At 38.2% G+C, this 20,986-nt stretch overlaps 1 protein-coding gene across 2 annotated transcripts in view; it reads left to right on the plus strand.

Moving 5' to 3' along the window:
• The window catches only part of scml4 (Scm polycomb group protein like 4), a 53,794-nt gene extending 39,723 nt beyond the window's left edge, over positions 1 to 14,071 (plus strand). For both annotated transcript variants that reach the window (XM_031902635.1, XM_002937160.5), the window contains 3 exons: positions 7,949 to 8,206; positions 8,627 to 8,772; positions 9,703 to 14,071. In XM_031902635.1, the coding sequence (XP_031758495.1) occupies positions 7,949 to 8,206; positions 8,627 to 8,772; positions 9,703 to 9,828 (530 nt within the window). In that variant the 3' untranslated portion in view covers positions 9,829 to 14,071. The remainder of the gene's footprint in view (positions 1 to 7,948; positions 8,207 to 8,626; positions 8,773 to 9,702) is intronic.
• The last annotated feature ends 6,915 nt before the right edge of the window (positions 14,072 to 20,986 follow it).

Genomic DNA, 20,986 nt, shown 5'->3' on the forward strand with positions numbered 1-20,986 from the left:
GGAGCCAGGCCCGTGTGTGTGACGTCAACCTTATAAAAGGGCCTGGCTCCGCCGAACAAGGAGCCGCATATAGAGAGGGGACGCTGAAGAAGAAGCTGCAGCATGTATGGAGGCACTGTATGGGAGGCACTGTATGGGGGGCACCTGTGTATGGGGGGGGCAATGTGTATGGGGGACACTGTGGGGGGGGGCTACTCTGTATGGGGGGCACCTGTGTATGGGGGCTAATGTGTATGGGGGACACTGTGTGGGGGGGGCTACTGTGTAGGGGGGGCTACTGTGTATGGGGGGGCTACTCTGTATGGGGGGGGGCACCTGTGTATGGGGGGGCTAATGTGTATGGGGGGGGGCTAATGTGTATGGGGGACACTGTGTGGGGGGGGCTACTGTGTATGGGGGACACTGTGGGAGGGGCTACTCTGTATGGGGGGGCATCTGTGTATAGGGGGGCTACTGTGTATGGGGGGGCACCTGTGTATGGGGGGCTACTGTGTATGGGGGCACTGTGTATGGGGGGGCAAAACTGGTACATAGTTATAACTCACTTATAACTGACTGCCTTCTCTCTATATTTGTATTTTATATGTAGGAGTTGCTATATTGTTTTCCTTAGGTAGTACAGTATGAGGGTATAGCACATTTGCATCTGATCCCGCCATTTCATCTATATAAAAGGAGTATTTTTTTTAAAAATGGGGAGTGGCAATTGGGGCGTGGCCACACAAAGTGGGCGTGGTCAAAAATTTGGCGCACTGCACGCGCCAAATCTTTTTGTCCCTCTTTTCATTTTTCAAATGTTGGGAGGTATGTTTTAGGCTGCTTCGATTGAACATATGGCAGCAAGTAGGTATATTTGTTATATGGCTGAAGGAATAAAGAGGATTCAGGCCTTCAAAACACAGCATCTCCCACTCTTGTATCTTGGATTTGTGTTGACATCTAATAAGTAATATAAATAATTATTCATCAACCTTGTGTTGTGAATTGTATACTATATATTGTCAGCCCTTAAGCCCAGGTAGCTGGTACTTTAGAGCATGTGCTGTGATTTAGCAGAAAAAAAGATTGGAATATACTTGGGCAACTATATGGGCATCTTCAGAAGAAACGATCTTCACTGTAAAACAGAGCTTGTAAACTTTGGTTTAATACACAGCTAATTGTTGTAAGGTATTTTATTTGTGCGTGCTATATTAAGGATGCAGTGGCCTTATCATAGTACAGAACTACAAAAAACTGACTGTATGACCGCCTGCACCAGGTTCCGCTCTGTTTACCAAATTCTGAATTGTGTTTGACCTGGCAGCCTGAATTATGTTCTCTTGTTCCCAGTAAGAGGTTGCGGCATGTATCAGCCCAGCTGCTCCACTTTCTGTACTTGGTTACACTGTACCTCTCAGCTAAAGGGCAGCTTTATATTCTACCTTGTTGTCCATTCAACATTGTTGCTAAAATTGGTGGTGGGTCCAGAATTACTAATAAAATTGTTTCAGTGTTCATTAATTCCCCTTTTGTGTTCAGTGCAATATTTAGCGATTTGTTGACCTCTAAATTCCCAGCAATAGGGTTTCATATTCTGAACTACATAACATTCATCAAATAATGAACTGCAGCAATACCAAAACTGTTGATTATGTAGTGTCTGTACACCCTCTTCTATAAAAACATAATAAATGTATTTAATCATCTCTTTCTGGATTTTATGGCAACAAACTAGGCTAGTTTTCTTGACAGATGCTGTTGTAATGTAACTCCAGCTCAACAATCAGCATTTGTAATACTGCCATATGTTGATATGTTTGGATGTTTTGTTTTTCTTCTACTATTTCACTATAGAAATACTTAACTAAATACTTATTTCAGGAACTTTTTTGGGGTCTTTCCATCTGGCATTGCATGAAATAACTTTGTTACATATGCAGCATTTTAATAGCAATGCCATCTGCTAACATGGTAGTTTGCCTCAAAATCTGTGAGATGTATTTGTAAAATTGTAGGTAAGCAGGTTAGAAGCTGGGGGCATAAAGAAAACATCTTTCACAAATAAGTAGTGGCACTGCATAAGGTTTAAATAAATGGAGACTTTGTTACAGAACTTTATATGGCATGGGGACATCCCTAATTGGCCTTTAAAACTATGCAAGTCCTGGTGATGGATGGTGGCCTGACCCTGCCAGACTGTGTTTTTTAGACAATCAGTTGGTATTTGCTTACTGGTAGTTAAAACCTGTGCTGGACAACAAGACTCTCCTGGAAACAGATTTTTGGGGTAATTTAAAGCCATGGCAAGATTTCCCTGTTGAAAGCCATCTGAATATTAAAATAAATCCAGTGTAAACATTTATTATAAAGAGCCTTTAAACAGTCATGAGAACTCCCTTAATTTAGTTGGTTTGGACCCATCTGTGGGGTAATCGGAGCTCATCCGAGTTCCTGTCTGTACCAGAGATAAGTTTCTGGCCAAGGTGCAGGACAGGACATTGTTGTAAAAGGCAAATGTTAATAATTCGATGATATCAATTCTGTCTTCCCTCTGGCATGATGTTATTGTACCTTTATTTAAGGTGTGTATTTCAAAAACCAATTTCCCTGTAGACCCTGTAGATATAATTGAAAGAGACAACAATATTGGGTAAGGCCTACTAAGGTCTTGTCAGTTACATTTCACTGATGCAAATGGGTATTTTGGCACCCTAGGCAAAGGCTTTAATCAGCGCCCCACCCCCTGCCTGCATTAACATTTCCCACCTTACCATTATACATTTTAATTTTTTTTTTGTTTTTTTTTGTATTTTAAATAAAATTGTTAGTGGCACAACAGACAGTTTCATTCATCTTACAACACATTAATGAAGGAAACTTAATTTATATGAATTAAATACAACCAAATAATCACAGCACACAAAAAACAGCAGCCCTCAGTAACAGCAGTCACACATGGCAACCCTGAAGCCCAGCTGTAGCCCAGATAGTCAGAAAAAACTAATAAATGTGCCAGCTGCCAGCTGCCATCATCCAACCCCATCCCCCTTCTGACTGTCCATGTTGCCATGCCAGCAGCCTTCATATTGCCCCCATGTACCTGGGCCATTACCCATCATATTGCCCCCAAGCCCCCAATCTGTACCTGTGCCAGCAGCAGCCAATCCCTCCTATTGCCCCCAAGCCCCCAATCTGTACCTGTGCCAGCAGCAGCCAATCCTTCCTATTGGCCCCAAGCCCCCAATCTGTACCTGTGCCAGCAGCAGCCAATCCCTCCTATTGGCCCCAAGCCCCCAATCTGTACCTGTGCCAGCAGCAGCCATAATATTGACCCCAAGTGCCCAATCTGTTCCTGTGCCAGCAGCAGCCAATCCCTCCTATTGGCCCTAAGCCCGCAATCTGTACCTGTGCCAGCAGCAGCCATAATATTGCCCCCAAGTGCCCAATCTGTTCCTGTGCCAGCAGCAGCCAATCCCTCAAGCCCCCAATCTGTACCTGTGCCAGCAGCAGCCATAATATTGCCCCCAAGCCCCCAATCTGTACCTGTGCCAGCAGCAGCCATAATATTGCCCCCAAATAATCTGTACCTGTGCCAGCAGCGGCCAAGATATTGCCACCAAATATGTTCCTGTGCCAGCACCCAGCGTCAGAAAATAAGCCTGGGTTTTCTCCTGCTCTGTATTCTGTGCGAGCCACACCAACACACCATTCCTATGAAACTGATGTATGCATGCGCTATATGTGTCGCAGCACCAGTGTGTTACAGGAGCGCGACGTGTTGACTTGGAACAGTTTAATAAAGGTACACGCCGGCAAAGATAGGGGTGGGGAGAGCTCCCAGGTCCCGGCTCACATAGTACACAACACACCTCAAAGGGGGATTGGGGCGGGTGGTTTACTAACGTTTCAAACTATTAAAGGCCAAACCATGCAAACCATTTAAAAAAAAAAAAAAAACTCTCCCCTTTAAAGTGAGCCCCCAAGTGATTGTGCCCTAGGAAGGCGCCTACTCTGCCTACCCCTAGTTTCGGCCATGGTGAGGACACATAGCTCACCCCCTTATACCAAGTGTGACTGACCCAACAGAACTAAACACAGCCACCTACACAGTGACAACTGCAATGCCTAGCAATAGTATGCTTGCTTGTATTGACCTAAACTCGACTTGGCACCATCCCAATGTCAGTATATTAAACACTGTTTTGTATTTTATTGTTTTGTGATGTTGTAAAACCAAAAAAAATTACCTTTAAAAAAAAAAATGATGTCACTTTCCTGAAATGATCAAGTTACTCTTTACTATTTCCCTCTTAGCAACTTATCTATCTTCATTCTCTCTTCATACAGAAGTCCGGGTCTGATTTTGATTGATGGGTAGGTCTAATACATCTTCTAGTGGGGCTTCCTTTCCTAGCAGATGTGTTAAAGCTAACTCCTCCAAAGGATGTATTAGACCTAACTGTTAATCAGAACCTGACTCCACCTAGCGCGATAAAGAGAATGAGGAGAACAGCCTTTTTTAATTTAAATACCTGCCGCTTCTGTTGTTCCAAGGCTAATAGTAAGGCTGCAGCATCCTCTTAATTACCTAGGATTCCTTCTTCTCCTCTAACTTGGGCCCCTCCCTCAGGAATTAACTTTGGCTATTGGCTGCTGAGCATGCTTAGTTCTTTTCAGCTCAGATTACTAAACACGCCCTCCAGGCTAGCAAGGAGTAAAGAGATGTCATTGCTGGTTCCCATAGAAACTCTGCAATAGCTGTCTGCTCCTGCTTTTTTCTCCTCTCCTGAGCTCACCTTAACCATTACAGTGTACAATTCAAGCAGAACTTGATATCAAAGTAAATTCTCCCTGCATGCCTGATTGCATGAACTTTACAGCGCACATGTGCTGTTTGCAGATATAAATGTTACTGATGATGTCAGAGGAAAAATGGCTGCTGGGTGAAAGCTGCTGTTTTAGGAAAATGTAATGGTGTTAGAGAATAAAGGGGAAATACAAAACAAAACAAGGAGATTTTTTTGGGTGTTATGCCTTAAAATCCAAAGTTTTATTGAAATTTATAGTTTAAAATAAGTATCAATTACCACTCGTAAAAACAAAAATCAAAACAGGAACAATTAATAGCGTTCCAATTGGCTAATTAGTTTCAGTGCAGAGTAGAGTGGTAAGGAAGGCGATTAATTCATTAATGGATGGACTATGTACATTGTATGCAGTATATACATTAAGTGCTTCAGTGCAGAGATTCTCAAATTCATTAAATGGGAGTTGGGGCCAATCGTGGCCATGTATTATGCATATCACCTATTAACTAAAGTTCTGTTTTTAAGAATTCAATTATCCGGTCCAAATCACGGACATCAATTCAATTTCTAGTTAGTATTATACATAGAAAATCAATATGAGCATTATTATTATCTCAACGCGGTGGGCGGGTGTGGGTTTTGAGGGTGGAAGGGAGGCGAGTGGGTTTCACGAAGTGGACAGGACTGATCTGTCCGGGTGGTGGTGGCTCCTGATAGCCACTTGTTGAGAGAGAGTGCGTGGGAGGTTTTTGATGGGTAGAATTTTTATCTCCTTAACTGTAACAGGGTGACGAGAGGGTAACATGACTCATCACAGCTACGAATGCTGAGAATTCATTGCGAGCTTGATACAGCTCAGCCTAGATGGTAGTACTTCCGTGAGGGAGGACGGCCAGATTGATTCCTCTTCCATGTGCTGATAAGAACGCAGAGTACAGTATTTTACCGCGTGTTTTGAGTTAAAAATATAGCTACTCCTATATCTATTTATTGAATTATTTATTTATTTCACCTATTTATTGGTTGTGAGCGCTGCTGAGATAATAATAACGCTCATATTGATTTTCTATGTATAATACTAACTAGAAATTGAATTGATGTCCGTGATTTGGACCGGATAATTGAATTCTTAAAAACAGAACTTCCAATGAATTAGTTAATAGGTGATATGCATAATACATGGCCACGATTGGCCCCAACTCCCATTTAATGAATTTGAGAATCTCTGCACTGAAGCACTTAATGTATATACTGCATACAATGTACATAGTCCATCCATTAATGAATTAATCGCCTTCCTTACCCCTCTACTCTGCACTGAAACTAATTAGCCAATTGGAACGCTATTAATTGTTCCTGTTTTGATTTTTGTTTTTATGAGTGGTAATTGATACTTATTTTAAACTATACATTTCAATAAAATTTTGGATTTTAAGTCATAACACCCAAAACAATCTCCTTGTTTTGTTTTGTATAGCTATGAAGGGTGGGAAACACCCGGGGTGTGCCTGATACAGACATTAAGATTCAAATAACACACCCTTTCTTTTGTTCTTTTTTGTTTAGATAAAGGGGAAATATACTGTAAAAATTATGCCATTTGGGTGAGGGAAATGTGCACAACATCCAACTGTAGAAAAAAGAGTTTTATATGTCCTTTAAAGTGAATGGAAAAAATGTAAGCAGCAAGTAAGTTCCAGCACAAAATCCCTACACTGCTACACAGAACACTGTTGCTTTACACAGTGATGCCTGTTAATATGCAGTGTATTTTGTCACCATTCATTACACAGCATTAAAAATAAGCCCATAGTGTTCCCTTTAAAAAAAAAAAATAGAAATCAAGAAATCATGTGATAAAACATGCAGTTTACTTATTTATGTCCCTTTGGACAAATATAGATCCAAAAGCACTGGTTTACTAGCACACAGTTTAAAATATATTCACTTACACCAATATGTGCAAGGTACCATGCATGTGAATACCTTGTGTTATAAGAGGGCTTTTAGTACTTTTAATGCAGGGTAGACGGGTCAAAAATGTCATTTGACACAGAAGGATAACTTCTTGTACGAAAAATAAAACCGCTGGATTCTATACAGCTTATCCATTATCTGCTTTGTAAACATGTGCCCTATAACCCAATCTCAACCTAAATGGCTGCCACCACACCTTATTTATATAAAATATAATTGGTTAATGGCAAACCAGGAAACATGCCAGTGCAGAAATGCCGAAATCAATCATGCTAACTGCTATTGACTGCAATGTCACCTCATGTACATGTTTGGGCAAAATATGCATAGGTGAAGGGCAATTGCCATTCAAGTCAGTTGCAAATGGTGGAGAGGGGTTTGGGTGGAATGTTATGCCATTGTGCAAACTGGCTGACATGTCACACACAAATAATTAGTATGCCACACACTTATTTAGGTGATTTACTGCTTTTAATGCTGAATGTAGTAAAAATATACCGTGCAACAAAATGAAGCAGATAAGGTTCCTGTCCTGTTTTTCGGTATGATGCAGGTTCCTTTCAAACTGTGCATTATATAATGAGAGCAATCAGTGAATCAAGAGAACAGCTGGTACAAGTCTTTCATTACCAAAATAATGGACTCAATCAACTGTCATTTTAAAACATACCACTTATTGTGGAATAATTATGTTATGGCCAGAATCTCTATGTAACTGGACGTGCACTCATTGGGCAAAGGGAAAGTCTCTCTGTTTGTAGTACACTGAATTGCAGAGCAACTCTGATACAGGTATGGGATCCTTTATTCATAACCCGTTATCCAGAAAGCTCCTATATGATCCATTTTAATCAAAGAAAGAAGTATTTATAATTTGTGCTACCCTAGGCTATTATGGAACATGCACACCATAGCTTTTGGAAAATATACCTTCTGAATACTTGGCACCACCCTTGTATTTGCCAATTAGGGTTTTTCATGCCATTGGAAAGCTATTTAGGACCAGAAGGCCAGTTGCACGACACTGTCAGCTTTAATAAGATGAAACTGAAAGCACCTAGGTGGATAACCTATCCTTGAACCTCCAATATCAACAGGGACCAACTATGCTAATTTATTTTGTGTTCAATATATAAAAAAATGCAGTTTTCAGTGTTTACTTAGTTATTTTCTGTCTGCAGAAACTGTAATACCTGAAGATTACTTGGTGGATCCTGTGAACACAAAAAGGTACAATGTAGACCCATCAGATTCTGCCTTCAACTACATGGGCTCTGTTTATCCTATGAGGCAGAACTCTGGAGAAGGACGTCTTGGAGGAGCAGGAGGCTCATCATCCTGCAACCATCGATCTTCTGGGGGGCAATCATCTGTGGGTTTGAGACGGCAAGCATCAAGCCCCACCAGTAACGGATCTTATATGGAGGGGAACAGAAGTGGTAAAATACAATTTATTAAGCACTATATTCTTTGTTAATTAATATCTATTCTACTATTGTAGCCCACTCTGGCTATCCCTGCATATTTGTATAGCTAGACAGCAGCTGCAGAACTGAATAACAATAATTAGTGCAGCTCTACTCAGTATAGTAAATATAATTCTAAAAATATTATAATTTAATGATAATAAAACCTTAAATAGGAATTCTTAAAATTATAGTGATTTATAGACCCCCCTTTAGCAATGTTCCCTGTTTTAGTAAAACGGAATGATATCTTTTGCAAATTAAAATATACATAAGGAGGCAGTATAAAAAAAAGAACTGAAATAGGCTGTTATAGAACAAGACAGAAAAGAGAATGATTTGTTACTAAAGTCACATTTCTTATTACAGATTCTTACTGTTTTGTCATTGTAGCCTCTAGTCCTTCCCCTGAAAACCAGGAGGCATGTAGACCAATGAGCAAAGACCCTTCCAACTGGAGTGTTGAAGATGTTGTGTGGTTTGTGAAAGATGCTGATCCTCAGGCTTTAGGGCCTCACGTTGACCTCTTTAGAAAGCATGTAAGTAAGATTCATATAATGTACAATCCTTGCAGCCTTTCAATTATTTTCTGTTACCAATATTATACTTTGTATGCATCTAAGTAGCTGCACACATGCACAAATGCAGCTCCTTGGTTTCCAGACTTATGCATTCTAATACAAGCAGCTCATTTTCAGATATTCTTGCCAGGCAAAGAGATTTGGGGGGACATTCACTACCTGCAGGGCACGGTACAAAATGTAAAAAACAGGCACAATCTGTCATGTTTTTAGCACTTTGTACTCTCTGCAGGTCTCTGCGCTCCATTTTGGAGCTTATAGTTCTTCCCATAAATACAGCACAACCTGCTTTTGGCCACCTTCACCTTTTGGTGCAGCATTAAAGGTGAGCTGTTTTTATGAAACAAAATCCACTGAACTGTAAAGGACTATTTTTTTTAAAAATAAAAATATATTAATAATTACAGATTTCTCATCATATTTAATATATTAAGGACCTAATTAGTCTTTTAAAAAACATGTACAATTCTGGAGCAAGTGCAAGGGGGTGCAAGAGTGCGCTGCTGCATGCTCTACTCTGCTCTGAGCGCCACAGTGTAGGGGCAGTAAGGGGGCAGGTGAGGGGGACGTCTACATGCTGCATCCTACAAAGGCAGCGATTGATCCAAAGGCCGTGCACCAGGTATCAGAGCACAGAGGCCTGTGGCCATTTGCAAATGGGTGAATGCAGCATGAAAAGTGCGCAAATGGCAGACTGCAGCCTTTTTTTTTTCTTTTGCACTTTTGCATTTGGCTTTGCAAATGAGGCCTATAATGTCAACTATTTTAAATTAAGCTGAAAAGCCCCATGGATTTATGGTTAATATACGCAGGAAGAAATGTCAGTGTTCTACAAAAATGTCCTCATCTGTTTTTGTATTGCTTTATTTATTTCTTTTTCCAAAACAGGAAATTGATGGCAATGCTTTGCTGCTGCTAAGAAGTGACATGGTCATGAAATATTTGGGACTAAAACTTGGGCCTGCCCTGAAGCTCTGCTACCACATCGATAAGCTGAAACAAGCCAAGTTCTGACAGTTATACTAGTATAGTACTTTCACAATATACAGTAGATATTGCCTTATTTTTTTTTTTAAAGGCCATTTTGACAGGTTTTGCCACTTTTGTTGCCAAGGCTTCTGTTTTAAAATAAACATGATATTTCCTTCTTATTTACTGAAAAACATTTATAATGAATAACAGCCCGAAACCGATTGTACTAATATTCCTCTTCTGTATTTGACCATTTTTATACGTCTGCCACAAAAGCTGGTAAAGTGACCTGATTTGTTTAATCTTGTTTTTTTATAGGCATGCAGCATGGAACACAACTGCTATACATGGCTAGGACATTAAATACAAATGTTACTAGGGCAGCTGCAAAAATACTATACATTACTATATTACTATACATTACTATAGTAACAACAAATGTTTGTCTTTTACAGACAGTGCAGAAAAATTGATTTATTTTTATCTTCTAAAGCCAGTACATTGAAGAAAAGGCTTTATATTTTTTTTTCAAAGCAAGTATGAATACAAAAAAATTTTCATGATGCTATTCCCGCTCAGCTCAGAATGCCTCTGGCAGCTGACTGGGCTGCCATTTTTTGGACATGAATGGTAGACAATGCAATACTGATGAACCAGGGTTTGTTATTCCTGTTGATTTATGGAAATGTGCTTTGCCTTAAGCCAAAAATTGGGGAGAATGGTTATTTGCTCTTCTAGATACACCCAAAACTCCACCTTAAACTTCAGTAAGATTTCAGTGAGAGTGAATGTTAATTTCCATTTCTACATAGTCTTGAAAATATTATCAGACTAAATGACAAATACACCAATGTTTTACTGTATCTGGAATCATATGTAAGCTAAGGAGGTACCTGACCAAAAGTTGGACATCAAGATGGGGCCTTGAAAAAAGGTTGTATTGGTTCTTGAACTGAAAAGTTTGACAACCACTGGCTTAAGCATTAATAGCTCAGTTTTCCATTCATTTGTTTTTTTATTCTCTTGTATTTAAAATATACAGAATTACCACAACTGCCATTACAGTAAACTTCCCCTCTGCATCTGTAAGTGCAGTAGACATAAAAGTATAAACCAAGGCAGCAACCCAGACATGTAATGAGATCACTAGGAAGGGAAACCGGGAACCATTCGCTGGTGACATCATCAAAGTGGTAAGCAAGGGAATTAAATAGTGGGAGTTTGTTTATAGACTTCTAGCGTCACAAGATTTGGTTTATTAAATTGCTTCATTGTAAAACGTAGAGCTTTATTAATACAGTAAATATAAACACATTCTCTTTAAAACAAATCCAAAACTGGAATATTTCGCTAAGTTGAGTTTAAAACGTAATCATGTCAGACCGCTTGTAATTTTTTAACTGTTTACTGTAAAATGTGAAATGTATGTATTTCTTGGATTTTGTATAATAGGGTGTATATAACACTTTGAGCAGTTCATAGATGTTTATGGAAATATAGAAAGGTGTATTCCAGTTGAGGCTCATTTAAAAACCCTCTTCATTGTAATTCCCCTATTTTGTGCTGGGAAGTTAAAGTGAGGATATAATTTAGAATATAAGCACATCTTGTGATGTTTAACTTTCATTTTTTAATTTTATATACATGACGTTAGGAAGCAAAAAGTCAAAAACTTCCAGACATATTTTTTACAATTAGTATCACGTGTAAATCAATTTTTATATATCATAAGATTTTGTGTGCTTTTTGTTGAAATATGAGTGCCTATTGTAATTGCTTTTTTGTTCCGCATGTCTCTGAGTGAAAAATTTTGAAGTGGGCCAAGCTATATACATCCGACAGCCAACAAAACCTGTAGCTAATGACAATGTATAATGCTCAAAAGATAAAAACCAACTGTTAAAGGAACAGCAAAGAAATATACTGTACATGTAAAGTTTAGCTTAGTATGAAAGAAAGCTCATACATTTTGATCTAATACTCTACAGATATACGTATCTACAGGTATATATATAAGGGAGAACGCTAGATGAGGCCAATATGTTGGTCACTCCCCAGCAATACTATGCCAATGTGCATCTTCTATAAAAATTGCACTGGCTCAGGGGAAATAAATTTGGTGCTAAACCAATATGTTTGATCCTTTTCTTAAGTGTACCTCCCTCTGCCCTGAGCAGGCCCTTGCACAAAGTAGTACTGTTAAAGAGCAAGTACTGAGTACTGTTAACTGAGCATGTTAGCTAGCAATTATTATGGGGGTTCATTTGCAGCACCATTTGCAATCACAAATGGAATAGGTACAAAGTTTTGCAAGAATTTTGCAGAAGTTTGCAAGAATAGTTTTTTTCATTGTTGATGCCCAATCAGGACAGTCAGCATGAAAATATGGTACAGTATATTGTGAATAAGCAAATCCCTTTTGAGAAATAAACTAGCATTGCTAACAGGTTGCTGCGCAAAAGCTGAATGTATATGCTCTGTAACTGAGGCTGTATATATTTTTATGTATATATATGTATATTGAGCTTTGTTATAAGTTGAAATTATATTGAATTGTGTCATGTCGCTGTATCTATTTTTGTTTAATTTGCCAGTTTTATATTGCATATGTAAGAAAATTCACATCTATGTATGGCAGGCTTACAGTGGTTATCAGCTAAAAGACAAAGGACAAAGCATTAATGATCACTTATTACACTTTATAGTAAAATAATGATGGCTTTATTTTCAAACTGTACAGTTAGAAAACAGTGTATTCTGTGCGTTATTTGAATATGATATAGTGTCTAACACAGATGCCTCCCAACCTGAATAGCCCTTTCATATGAGCCTGTAGAGCTTAGATCATCTCACTGCAAGCACTTGCAAATAGTTTGCCTTGCAGGGTTAAAATGGCAAACTAGATTAACCTGCTGGATATCCTAGATTCCCCAATTCCATCATATAAATTATAATAAATTTGCCCCCAGCAAATTTTCAAGCTCGAATAAAACTTGAAAACTCAAATATCTCGAATTGAAAATATGACTACTTTGCTTAGGACACCTCTTACTGACTGTAGAAACTCGCAAGCTTTTAAATGGCGAATTTTCACATTCGAGTTTACAGGTTTTTTTTCACTTAATAAATACCAGACATTCAAGCTTTTGAACCATAATTCGAATTTGTGTTTTTTTTAGCGCTTGAATCATGAAAAAACATTAAACTTGAGAGATGATAAATTCCCCCCTCCAAGTGTAAATGCACTTGGTTCATATCATGTCACTAGGATGTTTGTCTAAAAATCTTTATTTACCTGCTTTCAGAACATGAGATTAATGATGGCTGGGAGCATGAGGAAAGACTTGACAGTCTTCCTCTGTAGACTGAAGTCCCTGTTTACCATGTCTAATTCCAACACAGCCTCTTACTGGGTATTACAATACATATGCAGAACACTTGGTGCATACTATTACATATGGGCCTATGTAGTAGACAACTACCTGAAATGCTGTTATATACTAAGGCCATAGCTTGTTCACTTCTCGTAAAGACGTTTAAAACACCTACTATCTGTGGATGGTGCCCCACTGAAGCCAATGGGGTAATACTTGCAAAGGATAATGGGCTGTATGACACCAACCACAAATCTAAGTTGTGTCCTTTTATAATTGTACAGTACAATAAGCCGTGATGTAATATTTCATATGTATCAACATAATATTAAACATGAAAAGGGTGTAAAACATGGGCTACATTTAATGCAATAGTGATATCAACCTGGTGCTATCCCCTCTGCAGGAAACATCTAATGGCCTTTAACTGTGAATAATAATAATAGTGCTAGTTGCTAGTTATCTAAATTGGTACCCTAGGTATTTCCCAGTGAATTTTATTTAAATGTATAAAGGAATTCTTTTCTGGCAAAATTAGTGCTGAATTGTTCCCAAACTGGTAAATATTCATTATTGCCCACTGACTAACTGCAATGAACAGTAAACACAAGATATTTTTCTAGCCCTAAACAACTTCCTACAATTTAGTAGCACAACATACACAGGTATGAGGTCTTTTCTTCAGAAACCTGTTTTCCAGAGACCTTTTATTATGGCAATGACATTTTGAGTCCTATTTAAGTAAAGAATTGTTTTTTTATGGATGTCCTTGAACCCTATGATAACAATAATAATAAACCAGTACCCAAAAAATCCATGGATTTCAGATAAAAGATCCATACCTGTACTGATATAAAGAAATATGTGTATTTACTTATTTAAGATCAAAAAGCAAAAAGGAATCAAACAGCTCCAGGCAGCATTTGAAAACTGCAGTGAATTTAATGGCAGTGTGAGAGAAAGGGCTCTGCCCGAAACATGTAGTGTGCTGACACTGCCATTAAATTCATTGCAGTTTTCAAATGCTGCCTGGAGCTGTTTTATTCCTTTTTGCTTTTTGATCTTATGATATACTGTTGGGGTGGCTCACAGACACCTGGAATCTGCAGCCATATGCTTCTGAGTATTTGTGCTGAACTATAACCCAAATTTTTTTTCCATATACTTATTTATAATATTTTCCCAGTAGGATTATAGACATTGCTGTTCTAGAAGTCAGTATCAATGCACTGAAAAGTATAGCTTTATTTATTGCCTACAGTTAATTATGGAGTAATTGCGGGTACTTTAACACTTCCAGTGAAATATTATTATAGCGTACCTGTAATAGTTAAAAACCCAAAATGTAGTGGGTATTTTATCACCCTTTCTTATTCTTTTGACAGTTTTATTTGTGTGCTTCCGTAGTCATTTTTCCTTGCTGCAAACAACAACCATGCACTTTGTCAGCTTTGCTTAGCAAATAAGTGTCTCATGCCCATCAGACCAGGTGATATCTATTGATCTGCAGCTGGAAAATGAAATGATAGGTTGAGGAACAAACAAATAAATGATTACATATATAAGACAAAAGAAAATAAAGACAGTTATTGAAACATAATTTTGCACCAATTGTGTCTTGAATTCTTTAGTGATTACTTTTTTGTTGTTAGTTTATTTTTTGCTATTAGACCAGTTTTTTTGACTGTATATTCTAATATAAATGTAAGTTCAAACCAAGCACAAGCAGTTTCTATTATATTTCTGAATGATCAATACATGTTGGTACTGTAACATACAACATTCTGAGGCCATATTTTGTAATCGCATTATGAGGTGTCAGTTTCTTGGTTATATCCATAAAGTCAATAAGCGAATGGCAATTTGTTCTACGTTTATAGTTAGTATGTACTCATACTAAATACATTCAGTATGTACTCTTAGGGGCAGATTTATAAAAATGTGAGTTTAGCGTAGCAATGAGCGAATTATTTCGCCAGGCATAGATTTGCAGCGAAATTCTTTAAAGAACAAAGAACTGAGCACTCACAATAAGCCATGCAATATGAAATCATAATAGAAAGTGATGCTAAAATGTTTAACAGTTTTTGTTGTATTATGATCTGCACTGAAGCTTGAATAACTGATTTAAAGCCACAGCAAAATAAACATTAGTAAATGAGAGCAGTAAAGGGTTCAAGTGCAAAGAACTAAAACCTCCTATTGTTTCACACCAAAGTCTATAAGATACATTTTAGACTTGAGATAATCAAAGATTGGGATGGTATAGTGGTATCTCACTGAGAAAAAAAAGGCTGAGAGAAATGTAAAATGTTTTATAAGACATATTTAGCTAAAGTGACCTATTAAAGAATCTCACCAAATCGGAATATATACATCAGTAAATATTGTCCTTTTACATCCTTCCCCTTTTCCCTTGATCCCTTGTGCTCCCTCAGAGATCACCTGACAGGAAGTAATGCAGCTCTAACTGTAACAGGAAGTAGTGTGGGAGTAAAAGGCAAAACTCTGTCCATTCATTGGCTGATGGGGCCTAGCATGTATGTGTACCTTGGCTTGTTTGTGTGCTCTGTGAATCTAATGATCCCAGGGGGAAGCCCTTAATTCTTAAAATGGCAATTTTCTATTTAGGTGTAGCCAATAGCACATACTACTAAAAAAGTATATTTTTATGAAAATTGTTTATTTAGATGAAGCAGGGTTTTACATATGAGTTTGTTTATGCAATATATTTTTCTAGAGACCTACATTGTTTGGGGATATAGTTTTCCTTTAAGGTTTACATGTTCTTTATATTAAGTACAATGGAAGCGCAACTGATCTGGCCAAATTAGCTACAAAGAGAAAGGAAATTGATCAATGCACATTCCCTGACCCCTGTTTGACTGGTAATTTAGTATTTGTACAAGTGCAGATACAAAGTTATTATAAAATTGACAAGCCACCATACAGTGTCAAATTAAAGCCCATATTGTTATCCTATCTACCTCCAGTCATGTTTTTCATAGGCTGGCACCTCCCTGCTTACTTGGAAAAAAGTTTCTTCTGACCTGGGCATTTGTCCCAGACATTAAGGGGGAGATTTAATAATCTATGAACGCTCTGAGCATTCAAAAATCATGCACAGAAGGATCAAAGTCGTAAAGGTTTTCGATCGTTCGGTACGAAAATTTTGTGACTTTCGGATTGCCAATACGATATTATCGTGACTAATACCATTTCGGGATTCGAACTCAAGTTTTCATGAATGTGCCCCTAAGTCCTTCCCTGCCATCAGCTTTTTAGGACAGAGATTGCCATTTTAGGACAGAGATTGCCAAGTCCACAACATTGATTCCACAGGCTTACTCTTTCCTTGCTTGCAGCTTTTAATGGAGACACTGCCCATTTTTAGGCATAAGACCACCATTAAAGGGATGGTGTGGGGTGCTAAAACCACAAGGAAATGTGGACATTGTTCCTGCAGAATAACTCTAAGTAAAAATATATAGCACAAAATGGAGCTGACAGCTGATGCTGATGGTGAAGTGACGCGTTAATCAAAGTAGCAAATGCTTTGATATATATGTCATATGTTGAACACTTTCCTGTTAGGAAAAAGTTTGTAATAGTTGAGAAAGTTTTAATAAATGAGAAAATATATTAAACTTCAGGGGATCTAGTGGATTCCCTTATTTAAGATTTAAAGGGCACCTAACACCTGAAAAAATATCCCCCCCCCCCATTAGAGGTTGAGGTGCTCCCTGATCCCATGTAACATTCATGCACATAATGAGCAAGCTGGGGTATTCGCATATTATGTGCATGCCTGAGCCCTAACATTACTGCCCATACTAGGAGTGCCCTCTTGATGTTGGGGGCAGAGCACTTGAAATACGGGCTTGCTGCAAAAAATACAGTTGTTTCCACCTTTGGGAGTTCATGCTTTGTTAGCCTGCACCTCCAAAGGAGAACAATTTGTAGGTGATGTGCTCTTCAAAGGAAACCCCACCCCAAAAAATCTAGGTCTCTATTAAAACATATTGCATAATTGAGCTCATATCTAAAACCCTGCTTCATATAAATAAACCATTTTCATAAAAATACATTTTTTTTTTTAGTATGTGGCAATACACAGCTCCCAACCCAGCCTGAATGGGCTCATGGACTCAATCATGGGGATGAGTACCAGAGTCAGGAAGACAAAGAGAAACTTATTCAATTGAAAGGGAACCAATACTGTAGAGCTTTGGAGCATATGGATTAAAATCATATATATATCTCACAGTAATATGTCAATATCACTTTAACTAAGGGGCACATTTATTATTAACTATACCTGAGGTTCAGGTGATACAATGTGAGAAAGTGCAGGAGATATCTGAACTAGTGACGAGTGAATCTGTCCCATTTCGCCGGAAAATTTGTGAACATTCATGAAACATGGAAAATGTTGGACGGGAAAAGAAAAATGACGTGTCAAAAATGTATTTTTACGCATGCAATTTTTTTTGTCACGTGGCAAATATTTCTGTAGCGATTTTTTGGGCCCGTTTTGCAAAAAAATGACAATGACTGGAGTCCCACGGGTTAATTATTTGTGCTGTTTGCCTTTTTTATGTATAGAAAACTGAAGGAATTTTATATGGCAATTTTCTTTACGTTTTATAAACACCTTTAATTTATTGGCTTATTAATTTTTCCAAACTTAAAAAACCCAGGTTTATCTGAAGGTTTAGAAAATGAGAAAGCCATTCCAGGAACAGAGTAGCATCAACAATCAGAGCCTCAGACACACAGATCAGAAGTAAAACCTTTAGCCCCTTTGGAATATACAAATTCTAAAGGGAAAAAAAGTGAACATTTTAAATATGATAAATGGATTGGAAAATTAATTTTATTAAATTGCTAATAAAATTTCCCAGCTTTGTGTGATTTTTATAGAGCCTTCAAATGCAATAGCCTTCTTAAGCAATAATCTGAGATCAGTGTGCAGTTATTTCTCATGATTTCCATTAACAATTTATTTTGCCCTTGAACTTTGATATTAATCTAGTAATTATCGAGCCCCTTTTATTGATGCCCTAAAACCATTAAAGGTTGGAGCCGTTTAACGAATAGTATTCCCAAGGAATTCTGTGCAAATAAATTAATTTTATGGAGCAATATGTGTGCCTTTTTAATTAAGAAGGTCAGATGAGGGGTGGGTTACTTTATGCATAATATGGCATTTTATGTCTGCACATACCGTATACATAAAAATCTAGATGAGTCATGTAAAATCAACAGACAGAAAAAAAAATGGAGACACAAGGAATTATTTGCGTCTGTGAGGGAATTAGCGGCCTGCAAAGATGACTGCAACAGTTACACACATCCAGAAACTGTATCCCTGTATTTTGCACAATGCGCATTATTTTTTAATCATAGGTGATTTTTTTTGTTTGGGGAGGCTAAAGTTGGTCATACATGTCAGAAATGAAATAATAATAACCCAATAATTTATTTTAATTATTTATTTTAATAGGAAACACTAAGGGGCTGATTTACTTACCCACGAACGGGTCGAAATGAGTCCGATTGCGTTTTTTTCGTAATGATCGGTATTTTGCGATTTTTTCGTATGTTTTGCGATTTTTTCGGATTCTTTACGAATTTTTCGTTACCAATACGATTTTTGCGTAAAAACGCGAGTTTTTCGTATCCATTACGAAAGTTGCGTAAAAGTTGTGCATTTTTCGTAGCGTTAAAACTTACGCGAAAAATGCGCAACTTTTTACGCAACTTTCGTAATGGATACGAAAAACTCGCGTTTTTACGCAAAAATCGTATTGGTAACGAAAAATTCGTAAAGAATCCGAAAAAATCGCAAAACATACGAAAAAGTCGCAAAATGTTCGTTTTCAAGCCGGAACTTTTCCAATTCGGGTCAGATTCGTGGGTTAGTAAATCAGCCCCTAAGCAAATGATGCAGTAAAAGGCAGTGGACACTGGCAGCCAAAGTTTTGTTTGTCACCATTCCCCAATAACAAATTGTATCTGGGGATACACTGTTGCCATTGTGCAGGAGAGAAAGCCACATAGTGGTTGAAAAAAGACCAGATTCCATCAAGTTCAACCCTTCCAAGTAAACCCAGCACACACAACCTATACTGACCTATCTATACACTCACATACATAAACTATATATACCAACATCAATACTAATTTTAGATTTTAGTATCACAATAGCCTTGGATATTCTGCTTGTTCAAGAACTCATCCAGGCCCCTCTTAAAGGCATTAACAGAATCTGCCATTACAACATCACTAGGAAGGGCATTCCCCAACCTCACTGCCCTCACCGTGAAAAACCACCTACGCTGCTTCAAATGGAAGCTCCATTCCTCTAATCTAAAGGGGTGACCTCTGGTGCGCTGCTTGTTTTTATGATAAAGATTCCATATCTGCCTATAATCCCCTCTAATGTACTTGTACAGAGTAATCATGTTCCTACGAAAATTTGCAGCGAAAAAAATGTCTCGGGTGACAAAAAAACCACTCAGTTTTCTTGCCATTTCGTGAATTTTCCAGCAAAGCGGAACGGGACAGATTCGCTCATCACTATTTACCACCACTCTTTGTAATCTATCCTTCAGTCAGTTCTCTATTCAACTACAAATGATCTAGGCCAATATTCGTCAAATTGATCATTAACCTTCTGTGAGGTACTGTATCAAACGCTTTAGCAAAGTCTAAGTAGATGACATCAACTGCCATTCCAGCATCGGGGTTCCTGCTCATCAAGGTTCCTTGCTGGTACAAACTTATAGGGGCTGATTTACTAATCCACGAACAGATCGAAAGCGTCCGAATGCGTTTTTTTTCGTAATGATTGGTATTTTGCGATTTTTTCGTAAATTGTCGCAACTTTTTCGTAGCCGTTACGACTTGCGCGAATTGTTGCGACTTTTTCGTAGCCGTCGCGAAAAAATTGTAAAGGTTTGCCCGCCGTTTACTAGCGCTCAATACTAAAAAATCGCGACAATTCGTGCAAGTCGTAACGGCTACGAAAAAGTCGCGTCAATTCACGAAAAAGTCGCGACGGCGATGAAAAAATCGCAAAAAATACGAAAAAGTCGCAAAATGTTCGTTTCCAATCCGATTTTTTCCCATTCGGGATTCGGATTCGTGGATTAGTAAATCAGCCCCATAGTATTGTAAATTGCAATGTATTCAAGTACCCTATCCCTTACTACCCCTTCCAAAAGCTTTCCTACTACTAATGTCAGACTAACGGGCCTATAGTTTTCAGGCTGAGAACGGGATCCCTTCTTAAATAACAGAACCACATTAGCAATTTGCCAGTCTCTCTGCACCATGCCAGACCTCAATGAACCTCAAAGTCTGCACGTCTAAAATTGAGTGTTTAAGTTAATCCCTTATAGAGCTGTCTCTGCAGCATTATCTCAAAGGAGACCATGTTATGATCATTGTTCAACAAATGCTCACCCACACAAATGTTAGAGATGAGTTCAGTATTATTACTGTAGATATCACCAGGTGCAAAATAGAGTCATTCCTTCCCGTATCTCCTATTCACTTATGCTCTCCTATTCTCTGTATCCCTCTCTGATCCCAGATACTTCCTATTCCCTTTCCCTTTTGCCCGCCTTTTTTCATTTCTTTTCTATGTTGTTCCACCAGTCTTACCTATTATCTTCTATAAATGTGAAAATGTTCTCCCTCCCTTTGAGTGTACCACTCCTGCAGTATAAGCACTCAGCCTACAGTATTCCATGAAGCTGGTTTTGTCCTTAAAATTTAAGTCTGGGTACAGCCATACAGGTTTTGGCTGGTGGGTGGTT

Source organism: Xenopus tropicalis, chromosome 5 (assembly GCF_000004195.4).
Source record: "Xenopus tropicalis strain Nigerian chromosome 5, UCB_Xtro_10.0, whole genome shotgun sequence".
NCBI lineage: Eukaryota > Metazoa > Chordata > Amphibia > Anura > Pipidae > Xenopus > Xenopus tropicalis.